Consider the following 3,063-nt stretch of genomic DNA (forward strand, 5'->3'; position numbering starts at 1 on the left):
GGGGGGCGCGGGCCCCGGAGGAGCTGCGGAGGTGAGGGCTGCGGGGGGCTGGCCAGGGGCAGAGGGGGCTCCTGCTCCTTTTCTCCAGGGCTGCCCCTCAGGTGATGCTCTGGGAATGTTTTTCTCCTTCCCATCTGCTTTCTCCCCTCCCAGGGTCAGAAAATCTCCTTGCTGGGCTGTCCCCATGTGCCAGCTCTGAGCTGTGCGTGGGACACCCCGAAAAGCTGATCAGGGTGAATTTTGGAGGGGAGGCCACCGCGGGGTCCCTGGGAGGAGGGCTGCCAGGAGGGGAGGCCACCATGAAGCCCCTGGGAGGAGAGATGCCAGCCAGCCAGCTTTCTGGATGCTGGTGTTGGAGCTGCCTGCTCTAAGACTGTCCTTGCCCACCGGGACCCCCAGCTGTGGAGCGACGGGCCGGGCACCGCCTGGCTGCCAGCCCGGCTCTCACGGCTCTCTTCCCGCCTCCAGCCCCACCAGGTTTTACCCCGTGTCTCGCCGGGTGCCCGACTACTATTCCCCCTACTCACCCCAGTACCCCGAGGACTACCAGTACTACCCACCTGGGGTGCGCCCCGACAGCATCTGCTCCATGCCCTCCTACGAGCGGGTGAGCCCGCCCTGGGTGCTGGAGGACAAGCGGCACTCCTTCCGCAATGGGGGCACCTATCAGCTCCGCGACTGGAAGGAGCACCCTGGTTTCGGCCGGCAAGACGTCCCGCTCTGGCTGCCCGGTCCTGGGAGGCAGCCGACCTACTTGGATGAGGTGGATGCAGCCTCGGGCTCTCTGCGACGGATGTCACTGCAGCCCCGCTCCCGCTCCGTGCCCCGCTCGCCCAGCCAGGGTTCCTACAGCCGGGCACGGGTGTACTCCCCGGTCCGCTCGCCCAGCGCCCGCTTCGAGCGGCTGCCACCCCGGGGAGAGGAGATTTATGCCCCACCACCTTCATGATGAGGCGATCCATCAGTTCTCCAAAGGTAAATGAATGTGATTTATGCCGACCCCACCACCTTCATGATGAGGCGATCCATCAGTTCTCCAAAGGTAAATGCTCATCGGCAGCTTGGGGCACACAGGGTTGGAGGGGGACTCTCACTGGGGACGTCAGGGCAGGGATGCTGCGGCACGGCTTGTCACCTCTGCATGCACAGCCTGGCCTCAAAATGCCACCAAGGCTGTGGCTTGCAGCAGCTGATGGCTTTAGGTCCCTCCTTGCCATCCTGCAAAGCTGCCCAGGTTGCGGTTGTTCCCTCCTGGCTGCTCCTGCGCTGCTGCAAGCCTGGAGAGATGGGGCAGGAGGGGATGGGATGGGAGCCTGGGGGTGCTCAGGGTCACCACAAGTGATGTGCTCCGGAGCAGGGAGCACTGGTGTCCCTGTCTCGCTGCTGCGTGCCCCGAAGCCAGGCCTGACCCTGCTGCGGGGCCGGGGTCTGCCCTTGCACGTGCTTTCTGGCCTCTCACACACCTCTCACGTGTCTCTGGTTTTGGGGTGGGGGGGGTCTCCTCTCTTCTCAGTATGACTATCTGGGTGACAGACGGCCCGTCCCTGCAGGAATGTATCCGTACCACTACCCGGCATCCCCCACCGTCCATGATAAAATGGTACGTACGCTGCTGGCGGACCGGGGTGTGCAGAGCCCCCAGGCAGGTGGGCCAGCTCGGGGGCTCCTTGCTCAGACAGCCGAGGAGGAACCACTCCGCTCCAGCTTTTTGGGTCAGAGCTGGGCTGCTCTGGGGCAGGTCGGGACCACAGGTCCTTTTATTGGTGTCTCTGGTCCCTCCTGGCTGTGCCCGAAGGAAATCCTTGCGGAAAGGACCCCGGTCCCTGCCCTGCAGGCCCCAGGTCGCGGGGGCAGTGGGACACCCTTGGACCCCCGTACGCCCTGCGATGCTGGGCTGGGCTCGTCACCCCCAGGGCGGTCCCCGGCAAGGACGGGGCTGAGGCTGGCAAACACCCTGCACCTCTCCCCCTCTTGCTTCCTCACCTCTGGCTACAGCTGCTGCTTTTTCCTGCGTTGTGTTTCCCCTCGGAGCGCTGAGGGGTTGGAGCTGGCGGGGTGAGACCGGGAAGTCCCCCCGCAGAGTGCGGTCCCAAAACCACAGGGCAGGTGGGAAGTCCCCCCACAGAGTGCGGTCCCAAAACCACAGGGCAGGACCGGTCATTGGAGGAGGGAGAAGCACGAGTTACCATAAGCTACCCATGCTGCCATCCATCCTCGCTAGCCGGAGACGCAGGGAAAGGGCCGTGCCTCTTCCGAGGCACCATTAGCCGGGAGGGAGAGCCGGGAGGAGAGCGGGTCTCCCACAGGGCACAGCCACGGCAGCTCTCCCGGCTGTGTGCCAGGGAAGTGCCTCGCTTCCCCGGCCAAGAGGTCTTCGCATTTCCGTAGCCTTCACCTAACCGCTTTGCTTCTTCTTTTATATGTTTTGTGTGTTCGTTTCTTGCCGCATGCCTGCTGGCTCCTGGTAGGATGAACTTTTAGACCTTCAGTTGCAAAGAAACCTAGAGTATTTGGACCAGCAGGTAGGCAGAGCTGGCTGCAAGCCTCACGCTGCTTACATCCTCATGTGCCCTGTCCCCAGCGGTGTCCCCTTCCCTCCCAGCGCAGCATCTCTTCCCCTAACATCCATCCTCGCCCTTCTTGGCATTAAAGCAGCACGAGTTGTCTTTGGTTTGCTTCTTCCATCCTTCCCGTCTGTAGGGTCGCTCATTGCTTGGCAGAAAAATCCCCCCTGACAGTGCCTTCTGTGTGGTGTGCTGGAGCTGGTGGGGGGTCTTGGGGGGAGCCAGGGCAGCTTCCCACGTGCCCAGGGCCTCGGGGAGCTGCTCCCGGGGTGCAGGGGAGGCAGCCAGCTCTGAAACCCTACCCAGGTCGGTCTGCACCGCGCTGGTTCGGGGCAGTGCGGGTCACTGGTGCACGGTACCAGCGTGACCGTGCGGGACGGCATGTCCCTACACCCAGCAGTGCCTCTGGCATCGGTGTGAGCCGGGCTGCTGCAGGAGTCCTGGGGCTGGTGCCCCCCATGCGGGGGAGCGGCCGGGCGAGCCGGGGGGAGCGGGACGG

At 64.2% G+C, this 3,063-nt stretch overlaps 1 protein-coding gene across 1 annotated transcript in view; it reads left to right on the plus strand.

Annotated features, from left to right (window-relative positions):
• The window catches only part of PLEKHA6 (pleckstrin homology domain containing A6), an 18,417-nt gene that overhangs the window by 4,642 nt on the left and 10,712 nt on the right, over positions 1–3,063 (plus strand). The window contains 2 exon segments of the mRNA XM_019470322.1: positions 13–31; positions 469–1,042. Coding sequence (XP_019325867.1) covers positions 13–31; positions 469–1,042 — 593 coding nt within the window.

Source organism: Aptenodytes forsteri, unplaced genomic scaffold (genome assembly GCF_000699145.1).
Source record: "Aptenodytes forsteri isolate BGI_AS27 unplaced genomic scaffold, ASM69914v1 Scaffold142, whole genome shotgun sequence".
Taxonomy (NCBI): Eukaryota; Metazoa; Chordata; class Aves; order Sphenisciformes; family Spheniscidae; genus Aptenodytes; species Aptenodytes forsteri.